This window comes from Chiloscyllium plagiosum, unplaced genomic scaffold (genome assembly GCF_037043375.1).
Source record: "Chiloscyllium plagiosum isolate Xiang-an unplaced genomic scaffold, Cpla_swu_hap1 HiC_scaffold_12, whole genome shotgun sequence".
In the NCBI taxonomy this organism is placed as follows: Eukaryota; Metazoa; Chordata; class Chondrichthyes; order Orectolobiformes; family Hemiscylliidae; genus Chiloscyllium; species Chiloscyllium plagiosum.
In genome coordinates this window covers 22,043,030-22,067,754 of record NW_028270150.1, presented here as the reverse complement: position 1 = coordinate 22,067,754, position 24,725 = coordinate 22,043,030, and the positions used below count along the sequence as shown (strand labels likewise).

Genomic DNA, 24,725 nt, shown 5'->3' with positions numbered 1-24,725 from the left:
GTCGCGCTCTCTCTCTGTCGCGCTCTCTCTCTGTCGCGCTCTCTCTCTGTCGCGCTCTCTCTCTGTCGCGCTCTCTCTCTGTCGCGCTCTCTCTCTGTCGCGCTCTCTCTCTCTGTCGCGCTCTCTCTCTGTCGCGCTCTCTCTCTGTCGCGCTCTCTCTCTGTCGCGCTCTCTCTCTGTCGCGCTCTCTCTCTGTCGCGCTCTCTCTCTGTCGCGCTCTCTCTCTGTCGCGCTCTCTCTCTGTCGCGCTCTCTCTCTGTCGCGCTCTCTCTCTGTCGCGCTCTCTCTCTGTCGCGCTCTCTCTCTGTCGCGCTCTCTCTCTGTCGCGCTCTCTCTCTGTCGCGCTCTCTCTCTGTCGCGCTCTCTCTCTGTCGCGCTCTCTCTCTGTCGCGCTCTCTCTCTGTCGCGCTCTCTCTCTGTCGCGCTCTCTCTCTGTCGCGCTCTCTCTCTGTCGCGCTCTCTCTCTGTCGCGCTCTCTCTCTGTCGCGCTCTCTCTCTGTCGCGCTCTCTCTCTGTCGCGCTCTCTCTCTGTCGCGCTCTCTCTCTGTCGCGCTCTCTCTCTGTCGCGCTCTCTCTCTGTCGCGCTCTCTCTCTGTCGCGCTCTCTCTCTGTCGCGCTCTCTCTCTGTCGCGCTCTCTCTCTGTCGCGCTCTCTCTCTGTCGCGCTCTCTCTCTGTCGCGCTCTCTCTCTGTCGCGCTCTCTCTCTGTCGCGCTCTCTCTCTGTCGCGCTCTCTCTCTGTCGCGCTCTCTCTCTGTCGCGCTCTCTCTCTGTCGCGCTCTCTCTCTGTCGCGCTCTCTCTCTGTCGCGCTCTCTCTCTGTCGCGCTCTCTCTCTGTCGCGCTCTCTCTCTGTCGCGCTCTCTCTCTGTCGCGCTCTCTCTCTGTCGCGCTCTCTCTCTGTCGCGCTCTCTCTCTGTCGCGCTCTCTCTCTGTCGCGCTCTCTCTCTGTCGCGCTCTCTCTCTGTCGCGCTCTCTCTCTGTCGCGCTCTCTCTCTGTCGCGCTCTCTCTCTGTCGCGCTCTCTCTCTGTCGCGCTCTCTCTCTGTCGCGCTCTCTCTCTGTCGCGCTCTCTCTCTGTCGCGCTCTCTCTCTGTCGCGCTCTCTCTCTGTCGCGCTCTCTCTCTGTCGCGCTCTCTCTCTGTCGCGCTCTCTCTCTGTCGCGCTCTCTCTCTGTCGCGCTCTCTCTCTGTCGCGCTCTCTCTCTGTCGCGCTCTCTCTCTGTCGCGCTCTCTCTCTGTCGCGCTCTCTCTCTGTCGCGCTCTCTCTCTGTCGCGCTCTCTCTCTGTCGCGCTCTCTCTCTGTCGCGCTCTCTCTCTGTCGCGCTCTCTCTCTGTCGCGCTCTCTCTCTGTCGCGCTCTCTCTCTGTCGCGCTCTCTCTCTGTCGCGCTCTCTCTCTGTCGCGCTCTCTCTCTGTCGCGCTCTCTCTCTGTCGCGCTCTCTCTCTGTCGCGCTCTCTCTCTGTCGCGCTCTCTCTCTGTCGCGCTCTCTCTCTGTCGCGCTCTCTCTCTGTCGCGCTCTCTCTCTGTCGCGCTCTCTCTCTGTCGCGCTCTCTCTCTGTCGCGCTCTCTCTCTGTCGCGCTCTCTCTCTGTCGCGCTCTCTCTCTGTCGCGCTCTCTCTCTGTCGCGCTCTCTCTCTGTCGCGCTCTCTCTCTGTCGCGCTCTCTCTCTGTCGCGCTCTCTCTCTGTCGCGCTCTCTCTCTGTCGCGCTCTCTCTCTGTCGCGCTCTCTCTCTGTCGCGCTCTCTCTCTGTCGCGCTCTCTCTCTGTCGCGCTCTCTCTCTGTCGCGCTCTCTCTCTGTCGCGCTCTCTCTCTGTCGCGCTCTCTCTCTGTCGCGCTCTCTCTCTGTCGCGCTCTCTCTCTGTCGCGCTCTCTCTCTGTCGCGCTCTCTCTCTGTCGCGCTCTCTCTCTGTCGCGCTCTCTCTCTGTCGCGCTCTCTCTCTGTCGCGCTCTCTCTCTGTCGCGCTCTCTCTCTGTCGCGCTCTCTCTCTGTCGCGCTCTCTCTCTGTCGCGCTCTCTCTCTGTCGCGCTCTCTCTCTGTCGCGCTCTCTCTCTGTCGCGCTCTCTCTCTGTCGCGCTCTCTCTCTGTCGCGCTCTCTCTCTGTCGCGCTCTCTCTCTGTCGCGCTCTCTCTCTGTCGCGCTCTCTCTCTGTCGCGCTCTCTCTCTGTCGCGCTCTCTCTCTGTCGCGCTCTCTCTCTGTCGCGCTCTCTCTCTGTCGCGCTCTCTCTCTGTCGCGCTCTCTCTCTGTCGCGCTCTCTCTCTGTCGCGCTCTCTCTCTGTCGCGCTCTCTCTCTGTCGCGCTCTCTCTCTGTCGCGCTCTCTCTCTGTCGCGCTCTCTCTCTGTCGCGCTCTCTCTCTCTGTCGCGCTCTCTCTCTGTCGCGCTCTCTCTCTGTCGCGCTCTCTCTCTGTCGCGCTCTCTCTCTGTCGCGCTCTCTCTCTGTCGCGCTCTCTCTCTGTCGCGCTCTCTCTCTGTCGCGCTCTCTCTCTGTCGCGCTCTCTCTCTGTCGCGCTCTCTCTCTGTCGCGCTCTCTCTCTGTCGCGCTCTCTCTCTGTCGCGCTCTCTCTCTGTCGCGCTCTCTCTCTGTCGCGCTCTCTCTCTGTCGCGCTCTCTCTCTGTCGCGCTCTCTCTCTGTCGCGCTCTCTCTCTGTCGCGCTCTCTCTCTGTCGCGCTCTCTCTCTGTCGCGCTCTCTCTCTGTCGCGCTCTCTCTCTGTCGCGCTCTCTCTCTGTCGCGCTCTCTCTCTGTCGCGCTCTCTCTCTGTCGCGCTCTCTCTCTGTCGCGCTCTCTCTCTGTCGCGCTCTCTCTCTGTCGCGCTCTCTCTCTGTCGCGCTCTCTCTCTGTCGCGCTCTCTCTCTGTCGCGCTCTCTCTCTGTCGCGCTCTCTCTCTGTCGCGCTCTCTCTCTGTCGCGCTCTCTCTCTGTCGCGCTCTCTCTCTGTCGCGCTCTCTCTCTGTCGCGCTCTCTCTCTGTCGCGCTCTCTCTCTGTCGCGCTCTCTCTCTGTCGCGCTCTCTCTCTGTCGCGCTCTCTCTCTGTCGCGCTCTCTCTCTGTCGCGCTCTCTCTCTGTCGCGCTCTCTCTCTGTCGCGCTCTCTCTCTGTCGCGCTCTCTCTCTGTCGCGCTCTCTCTCTGTCGCGCTCTCTCTCTGTCGCGCTCTCTCTCTGTCGCGCTCTCTCTCTGTCGCGCTCTCTCTCTGTCGCGCTCTCTCTCTGTCGCGCTCTCTCTCTGTCGCGCTCTCTCTCTGTCGCGCTCTCTCTCTGTCGCGCTCTCTCTCTGTCGCGCTCTCTCTCTGTCGCGCTCTCTCTCTGTCGCGCTCTCTCTCTGTCGCGCTCTCTCTCTGTCGCGCTCTCTCTCTGTCGCGCTCTCTCTCTGTCGCGCTCTCTCTCTGTCGCGCTCTCTCTCTGTCGCGCTCTCTCTCTGTCGCGCTCTCTCTCTGTCGCGCTCTCTCTCTGTCGCGCTCTCTCTCTGTCGCGCTCTCTCTCTGTCGCGCTCTCTCTCTGTCGCGCTCTCTCTCTGTCGCGCTCTCTCTCTGTCGCGCTCTCTCTCTGTCGCGCTCTCTCTCTGTCGCGCTCTCTCTCTGTCGCGCTCTCTCTCTGTCGCGCTCTCTCTCTGTCGCGCTCTCTCTCTGTCGCGCTCTCTCTCTGTCGCGCTCTCTCTCTGTCGCGCTCTCTCTCTGTCGCGCTCTCTCTCTGTCGCGCTCTCTCTCTGTCGCGCTCTCTCTCTGTCGCGCTCTCTCTCTGTCGCGCTCTCTCTCTGTCGCGCTCTCTCTCTGTCGCGCTCTCTCTCTGTCGCGCTCTCTCTCTGTCGCGCTCTCTCTCTGTCGCGCTCTCTCTCTGTCGCGCTCTCTCTCTGTCGCGCTCTCTCTCTGTCGCGCTCTCTCTCTGTCGCGCTCTCTCTCTGTCGCGCTCTCTCTCTGTCGCGCTCTCTCTCTGTCGCGCTCTCTCTCTGTCGCGCTCTCTCTCTGTCGCGCTCTCTCTCTGTCGCGCTCTCTCTCTGTCGCGCTCTCTCTCTGTCGCGCTCTCTCTCTGTCGCGCTCTCTCTCTGTCGCGCTCTCTCTCTGTCGCGCTCTCTCTCTGTCGCGCTCTCTCTCTGTCGCGCTCTCTCTCTGTCGCGCTCTCTCTCTGTCGCGCTCTCTCTCTGTCGCGCTCTCTCTCTGTCGCGCTCTCTCTCTGTCGCGCTCTCTCTCTGTCGCGCTCTCTCTCTGTCGCGCTCTCTCTCTGTCGCGCTCTCTCTCTGTCGCGCTCTCTCTCTGTCGCGCTCTCTCTCTGTCGCGCTCTCTCTCTGTCGCGCTCTCTCTCTGTCGCGCTCTCTCTCTGTCGCGCTCTCTCTCTGTCGCGCTCTCTCTCTGTCGCGCTCTCTCTCTGTCGCGCTCTCTCTCTGTCGCGCTCTCTCTCTGTCGCGCTCTCTCTCTGTCGCGCTCTCTCTCTGTCGCGCTCTCTCTCTGTCGCGCTCTCTCTCTGTCGCGCTCTCTCTCTGTCGCGCTCTCTCTCTGTCGCGCTCTCTCTCTGTCGCGCTCTCTCTCTGTCGCGCTCTCTCTCTGTCGCGCTCTCTCTCTGTCGCGCTCTCTCTCTGTCGCGCTCTCTCTCTGTCGCGCTCTCTCTCTGTCGCGCTCTCTCTCTGTCGCGCTCTCTCTCTGTCGCGCTCTCTCTCTGTCGCGCTCTCTCTCTGTCGCGCTCTCTCTCTGTCGCGCTCTCTCTCTGTCGCGCTCTCTCTCTGTCGCGCTCTCTCTCTGTCGCGCTCTCTCTCTGTCGCGCTCTCTCTCTGTCGCGCTCTCTCTCTGTCGCGCTCTCTCTCTGTCGCGCTCTCTCTCTGTCGCGCTCTCTCTCTGTCGCGCTCTCTCTCTGTCGCGCTCTCTCTCTGTCGCGCTCTCTCTCTGTCGCGCTCTCTTCTGGCTCTCTCTCTGTCGCGCTCTCTCTCTGTCGCGCTCTCTCTCTGTCGCGCTCTCTCTCTGTCGCGCTCTCTCTCTGTCGCGCTCTCTCTCTGTCGCGCTCTCTCTCTGTCGCGCTCTCTCTCTGTCGCGCTCTCTCTCTGTCGCGCTCTCTCTCTGTCGCGCTCTCTCTCTGTCGCGCTCTCTCTCTGTCGCGCTCTCTCTCTGTCGCGCTCTCTCTCTGTCGCGCTCTCTCTCTGTCGCGCTCTCTCTCTGTCGCGCTCTCTCTCTGTCGCGCTCTCTCTCTGTCGCGCTCTCTCTCTGTCGCGCTCTCTCTCTGTCGCGCTCTCCTCGCTCTCTGTCGCGCTCTCTCTCTGTCCGCGCTCTCTCTCTGTCGCGCTCTCTCTCTGTCGCGCTCTCTCTCTGTCGCGCTCTCTCTCTGTCGCGCTCTCTCTCTCGCGCTCTCTCTCTGTCGCGCTCTCTCTCTGTCGCGCTCTCTCTCTGTCGCGCTCTCTCTCTGTCGCGCTCTCTCTCTGTCGCGCTCTCTCTCTGTCGCGCTCTCTCTCTGTCGCGCTCTCTCTCTGTCGCGCTCTCTCTCTGTCGCGCTCTCTCTCTGTCGCGCTCTCTCTCTGTCGCGCTCTCTCTCTGTCGCGCTCTCTCTCTGTCGGCTCTCTTGTTTGGCTCTTCTCTGTCGCGCTCTCTCTCTGTCGCGCTCTCTCTCTGTCGCGCTCTCTCTCTGTCGCGCTCTTCTCTGTGCGTCTCTCTCGTCTGCTCTCTCTCTCTCGCCTCTCTCTCTCTCTCGCGCTCTCTCTCTCGCGCTCTCTCTCTGTCGCGCTCTCTCTCTGTCGCGCTCTCTCTCTGTCGCGCTCTCTCTCTGTCGCGCTCTCTCTCTGTCGCGCTCTCTCTCTCTCGCGCTCTCTCTCTCTCGCGCTCTCTCTCTCGCTCTCTCTCTCTCTGTCGCGCCTCTCTCTCTCTCTCGCGCTCTCTCGCGCTCTCTCTCTCTCGCTCTCTCTCGCGCTCTCTCTCTCTCGCTCTCTCTCGCGCTCTCTCTCTCTCGCTCTCTCTCGCGCTCTCTCTCTCTCTCTCGCGCTCTCTCTCTCTCTCGCGCGCTCTCTCTCTCTCTCGCGCGCTCTCTCTCTCTCTCGCGCGCTCTCTCTCTCTCTCGCGCGCTCTCTCTCTCTCTCTCTCGCGCTCTCTCTCTCTCTGTCGCGCTCTCTCTCTCTCTCTCTCTCTCTGTCGCGCTCTCTCTCTCTCTCTCTCTCTGTCGCGCTCTCTCTCTCTCTCGATTCTTGAATGTTAAGAATCCATCCTGCTCATTTCCAAAGGGAATTGTTTTTCCTCTTTCCACCCTCCACCCCCCCGCCCCATTTCCATGCCCCGGTGCTTTGTGTGGAGTGGGGAAGGAGCAGGTCCTATCACACTGAGGTCTAATGTACTCAAGTTCCAACACACGGTGCCTTCTTTCAACAAATCTTCACAATGAAGTGAAAATACGCAAACTGTTACATTTTGTACTTTTTTTAAGTTGTCTGACATGTTCAAGTTTTGTATTCCTCTGAATGCAAATTGACATAGACGCTAGCCCTTAATTTTGATTGGTTGAGGAACCTTCTCAAGATCATAGTAAGAAATAATAGTACTGTAGGCCGTTTGTTCCGTAGAGCCTGCTCCCCCATTCAATAAGATCGTAACCGATCGAACTGTGACCTTAGCTCAACATTCTTGCCTGTCTCCCCCACCATCACAAGAAATCCTTCGACTCCCTCGCAAAACAGATTTCCCATTTCCTATAAGCCTTATCTATTCAAATTTACGTGTCGCTGGCAAAGAAAGGTGTAAAGGACATTTTTTTTCAAAAATCAAACAACAAGATATGATCTGGAGTCTGCAGCTTGTAAAGTAGTGAACGTAGAGCCAAGCATTTTTAAGTGAATTGAATGTTTCTCTCAGTCTTTGGGTATCACCAGAAAAGCCAGCATTTGCTGCCTGTCCTTTAATTGTCACCAAAATGTGATGGAATTGCCACCTTGAATTGTGAACTGTCACAAAGCGAGTCCTTTTTACTAAAAGCTGTTCCTTGGCTCAAGGATGCACTGTCCTAGAATTTTTTCAGAGGGGTAATAAACCGGGTCGGTCTCTGAACAGACTAGTTTGATACAGAGATGGAAAGGATTTTGAGAGGCCTTTTGTTTATATGTAAACAGATGATAGTTCAGGTCAAAGTGGTTGTGTTTTAGAAGTGACCTGTATAATGAAAGGGGAGTGGTTAGCTCTCTAGCTGAGCAGTTTAGTTCAGTCCAGAACTAGTTGGGAGTTCAACAGTGAGCTGTTAGGAAACTCTCTCTTCTGCCCTTCTAACTTCAACCTGTAAACATCTGACCCTTTTTTGTACTGTATTTTAAAGGGGGTTCACTTATTGGGACTGTTGTGTACATTCAGAACAGCATACTTAAGTCTAGTTTGGATAGACTGAGTTCTATAGGGGTTCTTTATTCTGTTCTTTGCGTTCATTGTGTAATTTTATGAATAAGTAAATTGTTTTGTTTGTCTTAAAACCTGGTAGTCAACCTCTAACTTAATCCTGGTAATTTTCACTGTACACTTACCAAAACAAATTGCAAGGTTATGGTCTGGGTTGTCTGCGTAAGAATATTTTGAGTGGTCTGGCCTAGTCCATAACAACGGTCTCCGTGTTGAACTTACACCTACAGTGGTGTTAAATAAGGGAGGTCCACAACTTTGACCCAGTGATGGCAAAGGAGCAATAATAGAGTTTTGCAAGCCAGGTTGTTCTGTGGCTTGGCTGGGAAGGTTGTGTTCCTATGCATTCCACACTGTTGTCCTTCCAAGTGTAGAAGTCACAGTATTCAAGGTAGGAATAGTTGAAAAGGAATAGCTTGGAGCTCTGAGACTAAACACACAAAACTCTTTCTTCAGAGCCAGCGCAGTTCTGACTGGCCAAATGGCCTCCCATACTATCCCATTATGGCTTTAACATCCTGCATACTGATATCATGAGAAAATTTAGGTAGAGAGAGGCAAAGGCCTTTAGCCCCATCTCGTTAATGCCTTATTTCTAGATCAATCCCACCTATCTGAAACTGGCTCTAGTGCAATGAAGGGTACATCAGGTTCCAAGAGATTGATTATGTTAGGGGACCCTCTAGTCCAAGGCACAGACAGACATTTCTGTGGCCAGCAGCGAAAAATCAGAATGATATGTTACTTCCCTGGTGCCAGGATCAAGGATGTCTCCGAGAGGGTGCAAAATGTTCTCACGGGGGTGAGGGGCCAGCAGGAGGTCTCTGTACACATTGGAACCAACTACATAGGAAAGGTTGAGGTTCTGAAGAGAGATTAGAGAATTAGGAAGGAGTTTAAAAAGGAAGTCCTCGAGAGTAGTACTATCTGAATTACTCCCGGTGCCACGAGCTAGTGAGGGCAGGAATAGAAGGACAGAGCAGACGAATGCATGGCTGAGGAACTGGTGTGTGGGAGAAGGATTCACATTTGAATCATTGGAATCTCTTTTGGGATAGAGGTGACCTGTAGAAGAAGGACAGATTGCACCTAAGTTGGAAGGGGACTAATATACTTGCAGGGAGGATTTAAACTAGTAAGGTGGGGAGGTGGGAGCCAGGAAGATAGTGAGGAAAGAGGTCATTCTGAGGCTGGTACAGTTGATAACAAAGGCAAGTCAAACGATCAGGACAGGCAGGGATAAAGCAGAGAACAAGGTAGGACTATTAAATTAAACTGCATTTATTTCAATGCAAGGGGCCTAACAGATGAACTCGGGGCATGGTTAGGAACATGGGCCTGGGATATCATAGCAATTACAGAAACATGGCTCAGGATGGGTAGGATGGCAGCTTAATGTTCCAGGATGCAAATGCTACAGGAAGGACAGAAAGAGAGGCAAGAGAGGAGGGGGAGTGGCATTTTTGATAAGGGATAGTATTACAGCTGTACCTAGGGAAGATATTCCCGGAAATGCATCCAGGGAAGTTATTTGGGTGGATCTGAGAAATATGAAAGGAATGATCGCCTTATTGGGATTGTATTATCGACCCCCTAATAGTCAGAAGGGCTATCTGTAAAGAACAATAGGGTGGTTATGGTGGGGGATTTTAACTTTCCACACATAGACTGGGACTGCCATAATGTGAAGGGTTTAGATGCAGAGTAATTTAAGTGTGTACAAGAAAATTTTCTGATTCAGTATTGGATGTACCTATGAGAGGAGGTGCAAAACTTGACCTACTCTTGGGAAATAAGGCAGGGCAGGTGACTGAAGTGTCTTTGGGGGAGCACTTTGGGGGCCAGTGATCATAATTCTATTAGTTTTAAAATAGTGATGGAAAAGGGTAGACCAGATTTAAAAGTTGAAGTTCTAAATTGGAGAAAGGTCAATTTTGATAGTATTAGGCAAGAACTTTCAAAAAATTATTGGAGGGAAGATATTTGCAGGTAAAGGGATGGCTAGAAAATGGAAAACCTTAAAAAATGAGAACGCGAGTTCGGAGACAGTATATTCTTGTTAGGGTGAAAGGAAAGGCTGATAGTAGTAGAGAATGCTGGATGATGAGAGAAATTGAGGGTAAGGTGGGGGGAGAGGAAATGAGGAAACTGGTGAAGTCTACTTTGATTCCCTGAGGTTGAAGTGTTCCGAGGCGGAAGATGAGGCATTCTTCCTCCAGGCGTAGGGTGGTGAGGGAGCAGCGGTGGAGGAGGCCCAGGAACTGCATGTCCTTGGCAGAATGGGAGGGGGAGTTGAAATGTTGGGCCACGGAGTGGTGGGGTTGATTGGTGCGGGTGTCCGGAGATGTTCCCTAAAGCGCTCTGCGAGGAAGCATCCAGTCTCCCCAATGTAGAGGACACAGCATCAGGAGCAACAGATACAGTAAATGATATTGGTGGATGTGCAGGTAAAACTTTGGATGTGGAAGGCTCCTTTGGGGCCGAGGGAGGAGGTGTGGGCACAGGTTTTGCAATTCCTGCGGTGGCAGGGAAAGGTGCCAGGATGGGAGGGTGGGTTCTAGGGGGGGGGGCGTGAACCTGACCAGGTAGTCACGGAGGGAATGGTCTTTGCGGAAAGGGTTGGGGAGGGAAATATATCCCTGGTGGTGGGGTCCGTTTGGAGGTGGTGGAAATGTCAGCAGATGATGAGGTTTTTGCAAAGGTTGATAGGGTGGAAGGTGAGGACCGGGGGGGTTCTGTCCTTGTTACGGTTGGAGGGGTTGGGTCTGAGGGCGGAGGTGCGGGATGTGGACGAGATGCGTTGCAGGGCATCTTCAACCACGTGGGAAAGGAAATTGTGGTCTCTAAAGAAGGAGGCCATCTGGTGTGTTCTGTGGTGGAACTAGTCCTCCTGGGAGCAGATACGGCAAAGGCAGAGGAATTGGGAATATGGGATGGCATGTTTGAAGGAGGTAGGGTGAGAAGAGGTGTAATCCAGGTAGCTGTGGGAGTCGATGGGTTTGTAAAAAATGTCAGTGTCAAGTCGGTCGCCATTCATGGAGATGGAGAGATCCAGGAAAGGGAGGGAGGTATCAGAGATGGTCCACATGAATTTAAGATCTGGGTGGAATGTGTTGGTGAAGTAGGTGTACCCTTGAACTCTGTGGGAAGCTAGTGATGTGATTGCTTGACCTCCTACTGAGATATTTGTGTCATTGATAGTCACAGGTGAGGTGCCGAAAGACTGGAGGTTGGCTAATGTGGTGCCACTGTTTAAGAAAAGTGGTAAGGACAAACCAGGGAACTATAGACCAGTGAGCCTGATGTCAGTGGTGGGCAAGCTGTTGGAGGAAATCCTGAGGGACAAGATGTGCATGTATTTGGAAAGGCAAGGACTGATTAGGAATAGTCAACATGGCTTTGTGTGTGGGAAATCTTGTCTGTCAAATTTGATTGAGTTTTTTGAGGAATAACAAAAAGGATTAATGAGGGCAGAGCGGTGGATGTGACCTATACGGACTTCAGTAAGGCGCTCGACAAGGTTCCCCATGGGAGATTAGTTAACAAGATTAGATCTTATGGAATACAGGGAGAACTAGCCATTTGGATACAGAACTGGCTCAAAAGTAGAAGACAGAGGGTGGTGGTGGTGGAGGGTTGTTTTTCAGACTGGAGGCCTGTGACCAATGGAGTGCCACATGGATCGGTGCTGGGTCTACTACTTTTCATCATTTATATAAATAATTTGGATGTGAGCATAAGACGTACAGTTAGTAAGTTTGCAGATGACACCAAAATTGGAGGTGTAATGGACAGTGAAAAAGGTTACCTCAGGTTAGAATGGGATCTTGATCAGATGGGCCAAATGGGCTGAAACGTGGCAGTTGGAGTTTAATTTAGATAAATGTGAGGTGCTGCATTTTGGGAAAGCAAATCTCAGCAGGACTTATACACTTAATGGTAAGGTCCGAGGGAGTGTTGTTGAAAAAAGAGACCTTGGTGTGCAGGTTCATAGCTCCTTGAAAGTGGAGCTGCAGGTAGATAGGATAGTGAAGGAGGTGTTTGGTATGCTTTGCTTTATTGGTTAGAGTATTGAGTACAGACGTTGGGAGGTCATAGTGCCACTGTTGGAATATTGCATGCAATTCTGGTCTCCTTCCTATCGGAAAGATGTTGTGAAACTTGAAAGGTTTCAGAAAAGATTTACAAGAATGTTGCCAGGTTTGGAGGATTTGAGCTATAGGGAAGAGGTTGAATAGGCTAGGGCTGTTTTCTCTGGAGCATTGGAGGCTGAGGGGTGACCTTATAGAGGTTTATAAAATCATGATGGGCATGGATAGGGTAAATAGACAAAGTCTCTTCCCTGTGGTGGGGGAGTCTAGAACTAAAGGGCATAGGTTTAGGGTGAGAGGGGAAAGATATAAAAGAGGAGACCTAAGGGGCAACTTTTTCACACTGTGTGTATGGAATGAGCTGCCAGAGGAAGTGGTGGAGGCTGGTACAATTGCAACACTTAAGAGGCATCTGGATGTGTATATGAATAGGAAATGTTTGGAGGGATATGGCCAGGTGCTGGCAGGTGGGACTAGATTGGGTTGGGATATCTGGTCGGCATAGACAAGTTGGACCGAAGAGTCTGTTTCAGTGCTGTACATGTCTATGATACCCTGCCATAAAGGAAGATCTCTTATTATTAAGCTGTGTCCCCAAAGAGGAAGCATCTAGCATTCAGCCAATCGAGAGCTTTACTGCAAACAAAAAATACCGGAGATCACAGCGGGTCAGGCAGCATCCATGGAGAGAGAGCAAGTTAACATTTTCAGCCTCTGACTCGAAACGTTAGCTTGCTCTCTCTTCATGGATGCTGCCTGACCCGCTACGATCTCCATCACTTTTTGTTTTCAGTACAGATTCCAGCAGCTGCAGTCATTTGCTCCTCCAATCAAGAAGTTTCATTGTTTTCAACAAGATGATGTCTCATTCTGCTAAAGCTCTGATGGGTATAGGTTAAACAGACTGGGACCTTTCATAAGATAAGCCCTTTATCCCAGGAATGAGTCATGTAAACCTCCTCTAAACTGCTTTGACAGTTCAGTCCTTAATCCCTGCCCAAATGTTTCCATTGCCTCCTACATAGTGCCTTCCTTGATAAATTGATTCTATTTTGCAATCGGATGAACCAAGCTTTAGAATGCTCATCCATTACAAATTTGAATTTTTAAATTTATATTCTTCATTATTTGGAGAATGAAAAAGGATTTTTTTTGGTTTATACCTGGTATCAGTGACAAGTTCTCCAAGGTAAAACCTAACAGCTCATTACAAATCCTACAAATTCTATACTAATTGTTTTTAATCATGGTCTTTACCCACTCCTTCTCAAGCACTATAACTAAAGATTACTCTGCCACCTTGTGTTGATTCATCATTATTAAATTTTGTGTATTTTCTTTTGGTTCATTGCATTTTAACCCTGCTCTCGTTTTTAAAGGAATCACAAGTCAACTAGTAAAAATTTCTTATTTTTTCCAAATTTGTCTGATTTAGTGATGAACAATTCAGATTACGTGGTACTTGGCACATTGTCTTGCACTCTGTGTGTGTCTCTGTTTGTCTCTCTCATTCACTGTGTTGTGTGTGTAGGGGACTCTGGACCCAAAACATTAACTCTGATTTCTCTCCACAGATGCTGCCACCCCTGAGTTTTTCCAACAGTTTCTGTTTTTGTTTCTGATGTCCAATTCTTTTGGGGTTTTTTTGTCTCTGTATGTGTCTATCGCTGTGGAGGGATGGTTGTTGACTCCAAAATGCAAAAATTAAATCCTAGAAATGACCAATGAACCATTAATTGTCAACTGTCATCCTTGGAGTTAGAGGATGTGAAGTGAGAGATTTTGCTGCTTAAATTATTTCTGGAAAGACCTTTTGGATGGGGCTAAAACGTATTTAGAATCATAGAGATGTACAGCATGGAAACAGACCCTTCGGTCCAACCCGTCAATGCTGACCAGATATCCCAACCCAATCTAGTCCCACCTGCCAGCACCCGACCCATATCCCTCCAAACCCTTCCTATACATATACCCATCCAAATGCCTCTTAAATGTTGTAATTGTACCAGCCTCCACCACATCCTCTGGCAGCTCATTCCATACACTTACCACCCTCTGCGAGAAAAAGTTGCCCCTTAGGTCTCTTTTGTATCTTTCCCCTCTCACCCTAAACCTTTGCCCTCTAGTTCTGGACTCAACTCCCCGACCTCAGGGAAAAGACTTTGTCTATTTTATCATATCCATTCCCCTCATAATTTTGTAAACCTCTATAAGGTCACCCCTCAGTCTCCGACGCTCCAGGGAAAACAGCCCCAGCCTGTTCAGCCCCTCCCTGTAGCTCAAATCCTCCAACCCAGGCAACATCCTTGTAAATCTCTTCTGAGCCCTTCCAACAGTGGCCTAACCAATGTCCTGTACAGCCGCAACATGACCTCCCAACTCCTGTACTCAATACTCTGACCAATAAAGGAAAGCATACCAAACGCCGCCTTCACTCTCCTATCTACCTGCAATTCCACTTTCAAGGAGCTATGAACCTGCACTCCAAGCTCTTTGTTCAGCAACACACCCTAGGACCTTACCATTAAGTGTATAAGTCCTGCTAAGATTTGCTTTCCCAAAATGCAGCACCTCACATTTATCTGAATTAAACTCCATCTGCCACTTCTCAGCCCATTGGCCCATCTGGTCAAGATCCTGTTGTAACCTGAGGTAACCCTCTTCGCTGTCCACTACACCTCCAATTTTGGTGTCATCTGCAAACTTACTAACTGTACCTCATGCTCTCATCCAAATCATTTATGTAAATGACAAAAATTAGAGAACCCAGCACCGATTCTTGTGGCACTCCACTGGTCACAGGCCTCCAGTTTGAAAAACAACCCTCCACCACCACCCTCTGTCTTCTACCTTTAAGCCAGTTCTGTATCCAAATGGCTAGTTCACCCTGTATTCCATGAGATCTAACCTTGCTAATCAGTCTCCCATGGGGATCCTTGTCGAACGCCTTACTGAAGTCCATATAGATCACATCTACTTCTCTGCCTTCATCAGTTGTCTTTGTTACTTCCTCAAAAAACTCAATCAAGTTTGAGAGACATGATTTCCCACACACAAAGCCATGTTGACTATCCCTAATCAGTCCTTGCCTTTCCAAATACACGTACATCCTGTCCCTCAGGATTCCCTCCAACAACTTGCCCACCACTGAGGTCAGGCTCACCGGTCTATAGTTCCCTGGCTTGTCTTTACCGCACTTCTTAAACAGTGGCACCATGTTAGTCAACCTTCAGTCTTCCGGCACCTCACCTGTGACTATCGATGATACAAATATTTCAGCAAGTGGCCCAGCAATCACTTTTCTAGCTTCCCACAGAGTTCTCGGGTACACCTGATCAGGTCCTGGGGATTTATCCACCTTTACCCATTTCAAGACCTCCAGCAATTCCTCCTCTGTAATCTGGACATTTTGCAAGATGTCACCATCTATTTCCCTACAGTCTATATCTTCCATATCCTTTTCCACAGTAAATATTGATGCAAGATATTCATTTAGTATCTCCCCAATTTTCTGTGGCTCCACACAAAGGCTGCCTTGCTGATCTTTGAGGGGCCCTATTCTCTCCCTAGTTACCCTTTTGTCCTTAATATATTTGTAAAAACCCTTTTGGATTCTCCTTAATTCTATTTGCCAAAGCTATCTCATGTCCCCTTTTTGCCCTCCTGATTTCTCTCTTAAGTATACTCCTACTTTCTTTATACTCTTCTAAGGATTTACTCGATCTATCCTGTCTATACTTGACATATGTTTTCTCCTTCTTCTTAACCAAACCCTCAATTTCTTTAGTCATCCAGCATTCCCTATACCGACCAGCCTTTCCTTTCGCCCTGACAGGTATATACTTTCTCTGGATTCTTATCTCATTTCTGAAGGCTTCCCATTTTCCAGCCGTCCCTTTACCTGCGAACATCTGTCTCCAATCAGCTTTTGAAAGTTCTTGCCTAATACTGTCAAAATTGCCCTTTCTCCAATTTACAACTTCAACTTTTAGATCTGGTCTATCCTTTTCCCCCATTGACACCTCAGTTACCTGCCCTGCCTTATTTCCCAAAAGTTGGTCAAGGTTTGCACCTTCTCTCGGAGGTACATCCACATACTGAATCAGAAAATTGTCTTGTACACACTTTAACAAATTCCTCTCCATCTAAACCCTTAACACTATGGCAGCCCCAGTCTATTTTTGGAAAGTTAAAATCCCCTACCATAACTATCCTATTATTCTTACAGATAACAGAGATCTCCTTTCAAGTTTGTTTCTCAATTTCCCTCTGACTATTGGGGGGTCTATAATACGATCCCAATAAGGTGATCATCCCTTTCTTATTTCTCAGTTCCACCCAAATAACTTCCCTGGATGTATTTCCGGGAATATCCTCCCTCAGCACAGCTGTAATGCTATCCCTTATCAAAAATCCCACTCCCCCTCCTCTCTTGCCTCCCTTTCTATCCTTCCTGTAGCATTTGTATCCTGGAACATTAAGCTGCCAGTCCTGCCCATCCCTGAGCCATGTTTCTGTAATTGCTATGATATCGCAGTCCCATGTTCCTAACCATGCCCTGAGTTCATCTGCCTTCCCTGTTAGGCCCCTTGCATTGAAATAAATGCAGTTTAATTTATTAGTCCTACCTTGTCCCTGCCTGCCCTGACTGTTTGACTCACGTCTGTTCTCAGCTGTACCCGTCTTAGATCGATCTCTTTCCTCACTATCTCCCTGGGTCCCACCCCCTGCCTTACTAGCTTAAATCCTCTCAAGCAGCTCTAGCAAATTTCCCTGCCAGTATATTAGTCCCCTTCCAATTTAGGTGCAAAACATCCTTCTTGTACAGATCACTTCTACCCCAAAAGAGATTCCAATGATCCAAAAATGTGAATCCTTCTCCCATACACCAGCTCCTCAGCCATGCATTCATCTGCACTATCCTCCTATTCCTGCCCTCACTAGCTCGTAACACTGGGAGTAATCCAGATATTACTACCCTTGAGGACCTCCTTTTAATTTCTGTCTAACTCTCTGTAATCTCCCATCAGAATCTCAACCTTTTCCCTTCCTATGTCGTTGCTTCCAGTGTGGACAATGATCTGCTGGCCCCTCTCCCCCGTGAGAACATTCTGCACCCTCTCTGAGACATCCTTGATCCTGGCACCAGGGAAACAACACACCATTCTGCTTTTTCTCTGCTGTCCACAGAAACGTCTGTCTGTACCTCTGACTACATAATCCCCTAACATAATTGATCCCTCTGAAGCTGACGTACCCCTCGTTGCATTAGAGCCAGTCTCAATACCAGAAACTTGGCTGTTTGTTCTACGTTCCCCTGAGAATCCATCACCCCCTACATTTTCCAAAACAGCATGTTTGAAATGGGTATATCCACAAAAGACTAGATGCCTACTTCTTTTACCCTTCCTGGAGTTAACCCATCTATGTGACTGTATCTGTGACTTTCCTCCCCTTCCTATAACTGCCATCCATCACATACTGTTACTGTTGTAAATTCCTCATCGCTTCTATCTGTCTCTCCAACCGATCCACTCGATCTGATAAGATTTGCATCCAACAGCATTTATGGCAGATATAATCTGCGGTAACCCTTAAACTATCTTTAAACTCCCATATCTGACAAGAAGTACATATCACTGCAAAGGCCATTTTTGCTCTTTCACAATCTACAGACCCAGAAAATAACACTATCTTATTCTTCTACAAACACTGCCCCAGGTTAAATTAATAGCTATGGCTTATATTTTAAGGTTAATCAAGAGACTTATCTCCAAAAATATATAACAAAGAAAGAACACACTGTACTCACTGTTGCAGGATGTTTTGTAAAATTGTTTGCCAATTACTGTTTTGTATATATGTACGTCATACCAATTTTATTACAATTGAATGTGCTTAATGGGAAAAAATGAAATTTCACAGCGAGCAGAATTGTCAAATTTATTTAATTTGGTATTTTAAAGTCATGACAATGTAGCCAATAGGCTCCGAAACTGGAAAAGCTGCAGGGTCTGTGATCACATGCTCTTTCGCCCTGCAGTTAGCATGTTGTTAAGCGTTGAAGTGTCATAGAACTTCAAGAATTCTGAACCAAACATCTAGTTATGCTAGGCCATCACAGAGCAAAGTTAGGAGTCAGCCACTTTGCTGTGGGTATCAACTCGCTTGTAGAAGAGACCAGGTAAAGATAACAGATTTAGTTCCCTAAAGGACATTACTTAATCAGTGGTTAAGTAAGTCTGTCATTTCCTGTTCACCAGACTGGTCATGTTATGACATCCCTCATTGGCTGTCCTGAAGTAGGACTTGAATCCAGACCTCCTGGGCAGCATGGTAGCCCAGTGATGAGCACTTCTGCTTCTCAGCGCCAGATTTCCTCCGGGTGCTCTGGTTTCCTCCCACAGTCCAAAGATGTGCAGGTTAGGTGGAATTGTATGGTAAATGCAAGGTTATAGGGTTAGAGTTGGAGGGTGGGTCTGGGTGGGATGTTTTTCTGAAGGGCGGTGTAGACTGGATGGACCTAATGGCCGCCTTTTGCACTGTAGGGATTCTATGATATTGGACCTGAGGTAGGGACGCTGTCATTGTGATACAAGATCCCTTTTCCTGGCCACCATTGTGCATACAAGCTTTTTAATCCAGATCTAATTAATAAACTGAATTAAAATTCCCCAACTATGGAAGTGGATATTTAGTCCAGTCCTCTGGATTACTAGTCTGGGAACATAAAGGGGAAATCATGCTTGACTAATCTTCTGGAATTTTTTGAGGATGTAACTCTGAAGATGGACAAGGGAGATTCAGTGGATGTAGTATATCTGGACTTTCAGAAAGCCTTTGATAAAGTCCCCCGTAGGAGGTTAGTGAGCAAAATTAGGGCGCATGGTATTAGGGGCAAAATACTGTCATGGATTGAAAGTTGGTTGGCTGATAGGAAACAAAGAGTAGTGATAAACGGCTCCTTTTCAGAATGGCAGGCAGTGACCAGCGGTGTGCCGCAAGGATCAGTGCCTGGACCGCAGCTTTTTACAATGTACATTAATGATATGGATGAAGGTATTAAAAGTAATATTAGCAAATTTGCTGATGACACAAAGCTGCGTGGTAGGGTGAAATGTGAGGAGGATGTTAGGAGAATACAAGGTGACCTGGACAGCTAGATGAGTGGACGGATGCATGGCAGATGCAGTTTAATGTGGATAAATGTATTGTTATCCACTTTGGTGGCAAGAACAGGAAGGCAGATTACTACCTAAATGGAGTCAAGTTAGGTAAAGGGGCAGTACAACGAGATCTAGCTTTTCTTGTACATCAGTCAATGAAAGCAAGCATGCAGGGACAGCAGGCAGTGAAGAAAGCTAATAGCATGCTGGCCTTCATTACAAGAGGAATTGAGTATAGAAGCAAAGAGGTCCTTCTGCAGCTGTACAGGGACCTGGTGAGACTGCACCTGGAATATTGTGCGCAGTTTTGGTCTCCAAATCTGAGGAAAGACATTCTGGCTATTGAGGGAGTGCAGCGTAGGTTCACGAGGTCAATTCCTGGAATGGCGGAACTATCTTACGCTGAAACATTGGAGCGACTGGGCTTGTATGTGCTTGAGTTTAGAAGGCTGAGAGGGGATCTGATTGAGACGTATAAGATTATTAAAGGTTTGGACACTCTGGAGGCAGGAAGCATGTTCCTGCTGATGGTTGAGTCCCGAACCAGAGAACACAGCTTAAAAATACGGGCTAGGCCACTGAGAACAGAATTGAGAAGAAACTTCTTCACCCGGAGAGTGGTGGGTGTATGGAGTGCTCTGTGCCAGAAGGCTGTTCAGGCCAAGTCTCTGGATACTTTCAAGAAAGAGTTGTGGCTCTTAAGGATAATGGAATCAAGGGTTATGGGGATAAGGCAGGAACAGGATACTGATTGAGGATGATCAGCCATGATCATAATGAATGGTGGTGCTGGCTCGAAGGGCAGAGTGGCCTACTCCTGCACCTATTGTCTGTAACCACAATGCTTCAGTTTTGATAATGAGTCAGTCATGATTTTTCACCTGAGAGTTAGCCTTTAACCTTATCTGTGTGTACTAAGTGAGATCTGGTCTTCTCCACCAGAGAAAACGTCCCTTGATCATGACATTCAGCTGTGAATAATCCATTGTGTTAAAATGCAAAAATAAGCCGCAAAATCCAACAATTAAGAGCAGTGTTCTGAATAAAGATAGAAGTGGAGAGAATGCTCACTGTAATTGTGTTGGGTGTGTAATATGAATTTGTAACAGTAGAAACTGCATTCATCAGTAAGTTTTCCTTTCGAATTGTAGAATATAAATGTATATATTCAAGCACATTTGCATTCTCTCCAAGGGAAAAGATTTTTTTATTGAGATTAAGTCTTGCCATATTTCAGATATCCTGTGAATTGACCATGACTGATCAATCAATGCCAGCCAAATTGAATAAACTGAGGGAAAAGTGATGCATTTAGTACCAAACATAGTAGTTAGCACATTTGGAAAATACAGTCAGTTGAGCTTTGTGGGCCTTTAGACTTCTCTTTCCCTTGTGTATTGAGAGAAGAAAGACAAATCTTCTTGTGCTAACTGAGTAGAAACATAGAAAATAGGAGTAGGCCAATTCAGCCCTTGAAGCCTGCTACACCATTCCACGTGACCATAGCTGATCTTCCAACTCAGTACCCTGTTCCTGCTTTGCTCCTCAAACCCTTTAATCCCTTTAATCCCTTTAGCCCTGAGAACTATATCTAACTCCTTCTTGAAAACATTATGTTTTGGTCTGAATTGCTTTCTGTGGCAGAGAATTCCATAGGTGTACTTCTGTCTGGCAGAAGAAATTTCTCCTCATCTCAGTCCTGAATTACCTAACCATATCCTTTAACTGTGATATCTGGTTCTGGCCTCTTTGGTCATTTGAAAACATACTTGCTGCATTTACCCTTTGGAAGCTCCAGTGAATATAACCAATCCGCTCTGATTTCATACATCAGCCCTGTCATCGCAGGAATCAGTCTAATAAACCTTTGTTGTACTGCCTCCATGGTCAGAACATCCATCCTTGGCTAAGGACACCAAAACTGTGCACAATACTCCAGCTGTGGTCTTACTAAGGGTATGAATAATTGCAGCAAGACATCCCTGCTCCTGTACTTGAATCCTCTCCCTCTGAAGGCTAACATACCATTTGCCTTCTTCACCATCTGCTGAACCTGCATGCTTACTTTCACTGAGCAACCTGTTCTTGTTGCACCTCCCCTTCTCTCAACCTATCACCACTCAGACAATCTGCCTTCCTGTTTTTGCTGCCAGAGTGGATAATCTCGCTTTTATCCACATCATTTTTCATCCACCATGCATTTTCCTACTTGTTCAACTTGTCCAAATTGTACTGATGCATCTCGGCATCTGTCTCTCAGCTCACCCTCCTATGCCGCTCTGTTTTGTCTGCAAACTTGAAGGTATTACAATCAGTTCCCTTTTCTAAATCATTAACACATTATTGTAAAGAGCTGGAGCCCTAACTTGTCTGTCAAAGCTTCTCTCCCTCTTTGGTGATGGGTCTTTTTTTAATTTGTGTGGGGCACAGACGGGAAATACTCTCAAGTCATCCAAAACTCTGAGCAGTGTGGGCTGCTCTTATTCTTTCATGATCAAACTGATTCCCATTGAGTCAATTCAGATTTATATTCATTGGAGTTTAGAAAATTCCATCAGGACCAGCCAGAGTAAATGGAGGAATGATGCTCCTGATGACCAGGGAATCAAAACGAGTTGCTGCCATTCATTTCTTGGTCCTATTATGTGCCTTTTTTTAAATGCCATTTCCACTAAAGCATAGTTCTGCTGTATTTTCGTAAATAGTCAAAAAGTGTCATGCTGGAAAAGCACTGCTGATCAGCCAGCTTCAGAAGAGCAGGAGAATTAACATTTTGAGCATAAGCTGTTCATCAGGAATTCCTGCTGAAGAGCTTATGCTCGAAGCATCAACTCTCCTGCTCCTCTGTGCTTTTCCAGCACCACACCTTTTGACTCCGATCCCCAGCATCTGCAGTCCTCTCTTTCTCACTGTACTTTTTGTAAAACTTACGTTACTACCAGTCGAAGGCGTCGAGAGAATCTGTGCAGAGTATTGGCTTGTTAGCCTTGGTTAACACGGCTCATATAGTGAAGCATCAATATAATCAATCGGGGGGGAAATGAATTGGTTGGTATTGCTCTTACCAAAACAAAAATACCTCATCTAGTCGAAAGACATGAATCTAAACTAGATGTGTTTTATGTCTATCAACAGTCATTGATGGTTCTCCAGTCTCTGAGATCGCTGGTCCATTCTCAGCAGCAGATATTTCAAGCAACTGTATCAGCAAAAGGCCAAGGACTCAGCCTGCACTCTGGATCATCTCCTATGCTCTGATTACACTCTCTGGCATTGCCCTCCTGGTGTCAGTCATCTTGCTGATTTTTCCTTGCAGCCATCGAAATGGCAATGGTCTCACTGATGATTCATCGTTAATTAGGCACCGTTGGAAATAAAGCCATGCATGTCACGCGTGGAACGATTATCGGGCTGTTTGCACTATTTGATGGTACCCGTGTAGCCTGGTGCCTTTTGGAGCAAGTTTGATTATTTAAAAAGTAAATAATGGTGACTAATGTTGTGGCAGTTGAGAACTGAACATTCAACTCATGTTATACAGAATGTGCATTCTACTTAATTGCCCCCCCAATCCTGATATGCAGCAGAGCATACTGTACACTAATATCTATTAGTTATCCAATCATTCTGTAAAATTCAAAAGTATAGTTAGAAATGATTTGAAACCAGGCATTTTGTGTAGATTGAATACTCGGATGATTGGAAGGTTTCCCATCCACTGAAATTATGAATGGGCCTTGACTTTGAGTACATTTTCAAACTGTGATGTGGACAGAGTTTTATAATACCACAAGGGGAACAAGATCTAAACAAAAAGACCTCTCTGAATTTCTCTGCACCAGCATCTCTCAACCAAAGACTCGTTAAGTCAGATAGGAAGCTAGAAGATGTCAATAAGTGTACAGCCATCTCTCATGGTTACATTTTGGGGTCGCAGGACAATTCAATAGAATATTTTCTTTTTGCTTTCTTTATTTGGAGATTATTGTTGCGCTTACTGTCGATGGATGTGTTAAACCATTATTTTGAATTTTGAAACACTGCACTCTTATAAACTACACCACAAATTACAGTTTGCAGGTTTCTTTGATTACCAGTTCTAGTGGGTGGGATTGTCAGGAATATTCCTGGAAATGCCCTGTGCTTTGCATTGCTGTTGTATTTTCCTAGTTTCACCTTACACATCATTCTTATGCAACAATCCAGTGCTGCTGCTGGCATTGTCGTCTGAGTAACTTGTGTCCTGCTGCCATCTGTAGTAAGCAAGTGAAGTTGCAGCCTCATACGTTGCAACAGCTACACCTGTTCCTGTAGATAAGAACAACCATGTCTATTTTCCTCACCCTTTTCTATGAGATCGCCCGACCTATTCTTTGACTTGCCAAACTCTGCACATTTGATTACAGTTGAGGCTAAAGGATTTATTATCTGGTTTGCGCAAACAGTCCTGGCCTCCTGACACTGCTGATGTACGGCGTCTTATCGTTAAGTAGTAAGAACTAGTGGCACCTATCGTCTTCCAGGCATACCCACAGTCTGTCATAACTCCTCATTCCAGGATGCAGAATGACAGAGACGTGACTTTGTTTGCACTTCACAGAGGTTAGGTGAGGGTGACATTTCCTTATGATAATATTGGACACAGTTCAATACCACCGCTTAGTTACTCGTGATTTCACCCTTCCCCAACCCCTACCAGTGGACTCCCTATTGATTCTATCCAACTGTCTATGATCACATCAAAACAGGGGCTGCTTATCTCACACAAGACGGTGAATTTTATTTGCCGTGTAAGAGAACAGGGACCACTTGTGGGCTAGCTGTGCTTGTCTGGCATTGAAGATTCTGTCATCAGCCTGACTGCACCCTCCCCACCTAGCCTGCAAGAGGATGTGATGGTAAAATTGACAGTAAGTTTCTGAGATGAATATTAAGTGAAGTACTTCTCTTTATCATATGAACGCACTGACACTATCAGTCCTTTCACCTGAGAATCTTTGAAAGTAAAGTTGCAGAATGTTGTAAACTTCCCATATTGAACAAAGATTAACCCAAGCTATGATCAAATACCCAGATCAGCGTACAACTGGATCCTATTCTTCCCTCGGGTGGGCACACACCACTCGGATATACTTGTTTGCCAGATAGTGACCCTGTCGGCCACATTAATTGAGATTTTTGCAACTCATTTCGTGTAGGTTGCTAATAAATGACGCTTGCATCCTAACAGCTTTGGCTGGGTCTTCAGTTCTCATTTACTGAAAATTAAAACACTCAAACCAAGCATAAAATCAAGCGTGCATTTTAGTTTTGAAAATGTCCTGAGCAGGAATTCCCACTGCACCCCATCACCTTCCAAAAGAATTGACATGTTTGTGAAATGTGAAATAACATTTGAAGAGATTGACACTATAAAAAGCTTTTGATGCTTAAAAGAGGTTTTTGCTTTTTAATGTGCGACATAATGTGATAACATCAAACTTAACGATGAAGCTTCTTGTCAACCAAGGCAGCCACCTCTGAGATTTTCCAAAGATTATTATTATATCTTATGTATCTTTTAATTTTCTGTCTGCTACCGCACAAGTGTCTTGGGATTTTCTGAAAAGCAAGTCAGTCACTTTAACAGAATAGTAATTAAGTTATGAATAAAACCCTTGGGGTTTGTAAATCTTAAATAATAAAATATGCATTCAAAGGAAAGCAAAATCTATAATGTGCAAACTGATTTTTTTTTCACCTGCAGTTTAAGGTAGATTTCAGGAGAAGGAAAGCATAATTGTTTCTTTTAAAATAAATACTTATCAGCAGAAAGTTTTGATCATCTGAGGAACATCATTGCCCACAATAGACTTTTTAAAAGTCATTGTGTTTGTAGATTTGAGTGTGCAAATAAGTGGAAAACTGTTAATACAAGAACTCTTGTCTTTCTCTTTTAAAAAAGATAGATAAATTGTAGTTTCTGTTCTACTAATCAATAAGGATGATGTAGTCTCGGTCATCAAGAGTCTAAGTGCAGTAATTGGGAGTTCTACATTGCCAGTGGTGCTGTTTTTCAGCTGAGATGTTAAACTGATGATTCTGCCAGAGGAATCCTGGATAGAATCTCTTTGGCTCGAGCAACAGA

The 24,725-nt window shown here is 47.6% G+C and overlaps 1 protein-coding gene across 1 annotated transcript in view; it reads left to right on the top strand.

Moving 5' to 3' along the window:
- Window positions 1-24,307, top strand: part of bace2 (beta-secretase 2) — a 92,637-nt gene extending 68,330 nt beyond the window's left edge. Inside the window, exon 9 of the mRNA XM_043701365.2 lies at window positions 21,734-24,307. Coding sequence (XP_043557300.1) covers window positions 21,734-21,975 — 242 coding nt within the window. The 3' untranslated portion in view covers window positions 21,976-24,307. The remainder of the gene's footprint in view (window positions 1-21,733) is intronic.
- The last annotated feature ends 418 nt before the right edge of the window (window positions 24,308-24,725 follow it).